Consider the following 1824-nt stretch of genomic DNA (forward strand, 5'->3'; position numbering starts at 1 on the left):
ATTTAACAAGAAATAATCAGAGAGAGAGAGAGAAAGAGTTCAGTTAGCAAACAAGAAAAATACACACAGTTGGATCATTTGTTGTAGTTATAAAGTCAGTGTAAACAGCACACACAACTAACAACTCGATTTTAGTTTTTGAGTAATAGATTTACATACTAAATAAAGACAAATTTTGGGTAGAAATCTCAAAAGATTTTAATTCCTAATGTGTTAATCTATCTCAAATTGATTTGGAGTGTTGTCTCAAATGGTTTTTGGTTATGGAAATTAACCAAATTTAGTTTAGTTTCTTGAAACTGTCCACCTCCCTAAGTCCCAAAACACCCACCAATTTTGAACCTTCTTTCAACAGAAAAATTGAAAGAAAAAAAATTCTCACCATTGCCAACTTGTTTTTCCTCAACTGTAACTCAACTTCAATCATGGCTTCTTCTTCTTCTTCTTCTTCTTCTTCTTCTTCTTCTTCTTCTTCTTCCTCTTCTTCCTCTACTTTAATCCCACTTCTCTTCCAACCCATTTCCCCTTCACATCCACCACCATGGAAGACGAAGCTTCCTCCAGTTTACTTTCACATATCAAGAATCCTATCCTAACAGAGGAAGTTTCAGATTCTAATTTCACATATTATGCCATACCTGAAGCCAAGCGCCCGAGATTGGACAATGATCTTAATGATGTTATAGCCGTCGGAAAATTCAAAGGCGTTGTACCGCAACAGAATGGGCGTTGGGGAGCACAAATCTACGCGAATCATCAGAGGATTTGGCTTGGTACCTTCAAAACAGAGAAAGACGCTGCTATGGCTTATGATAGCGCCGCTATCAAGCTTCGAACTAGAGATTCTCACCGGAATTTCCCTTGGACTCGTCGAACAATCGAGGAACCTAATTTTCAAGTCAAATTCTCTACAGATGCCGTTTTGAGTATGATCAAAGACGGATCGTATTACTCCAAATTTTCCGCTTATTTACGAACACGATCACAAATTCACGACACGAATTTACAGAATCCTAAAAAACTCGACAATGGCGATGGCGATAGCCTTTTCTCTTGTAGTCATCTATTCCAGAAGGAATTAACACCGAGCGATGTTGGGAAGTTGAATCGACTCGTAATCCCTAAAAAATACGCTGTGAAACATTTCCCGTACATCAGCGAAAGCGCAGAGGTGAACGGCGACGATATCGAAATCGTGTTCTACGATACGTCGATGAAGACATGGAAGTTCCGATACTGTTATTGGAGGAGTAGCCAGAGTTTCGTGTTTACTAGAGGGTGGAATCGCTTCGTGAAGGAGAAGAAACTAAAGGCCAACGACATTATCACGTTTTACACATACGAGAGCTGTGGAAGAGATGAGAATGGCGGATCATTGAACTTCATTGACGTAATCTACAAGAAATCGGAGGATGATCAGAGCGAAAGTAGTTGCTTAGCGGCGGAGAAAGAGAGTGTCAAGAATGAGAAAATATTGGAGAGGGAAGAATTAAGGCAAAATCAGGAGAAGGATTATGAGAAGATGAAGAAGAAGGAAATTTTGAGCTTTGAATTGAATCGTAATGATAAGAAAGTTGGGGAAAAGCGAGTCAGACTATTTGGAGTGCATATTAATTGAAATGAAATTAGGAATTTCAATTAGGGCTTTTAACCATAATAGATCATGGAATTGTCATATTATCTTTACTTGTTCTGTCGTAAAAGAAACATTTAAGAAGGTCGAGAGATCTGAACATACTATCTAATTATTAGGTATGTCGAAGGAGAGAAGTGTGCATGAATCTTAGTACCTAAAATTTGATTCTACTTTATCAAGACAAGTAA

The 1824-nt window shown here is 38.1% G+C and overlaps 1 protein-coding gene across 1 annotated transcript; it reads left to right on the forward strand.

Moving 5' to 3' along the window:
* LOC103492496 (AP2/ERF and B3 domain-containing transcription factor At1g50680-like) lies at positions 1 to 1618 on the forward strand. The gene has a single exon (XM_008452896.2). It carries the CDS (start codon positions 542 to 544, stop codon positions 1616 to 1618), a length of 1077 nt encoding a protein of 358 aa, XP_008451118.2. The 5' UTR covers positions 1 to 541.
* The last annotated feature ends 206 nt before the right edge of the window (positions 1619 to 1824 follow it).

Source organism: Cucumis melo, chromosome 2 (assembly GCF_025177605.1).
Source record: "Cucumis melo cultivar AY chromosome 2, USDA_Cmelo_AY_1.0, whole genome shotgun sequence".
Classification (NCBI taxonomy): Eukaryota; Viridiplantae; Streptophyta; class Magnoliopsida; order Cucurbitales; family Cucurbitaceae; genus Cucumis; species Cucumis melo.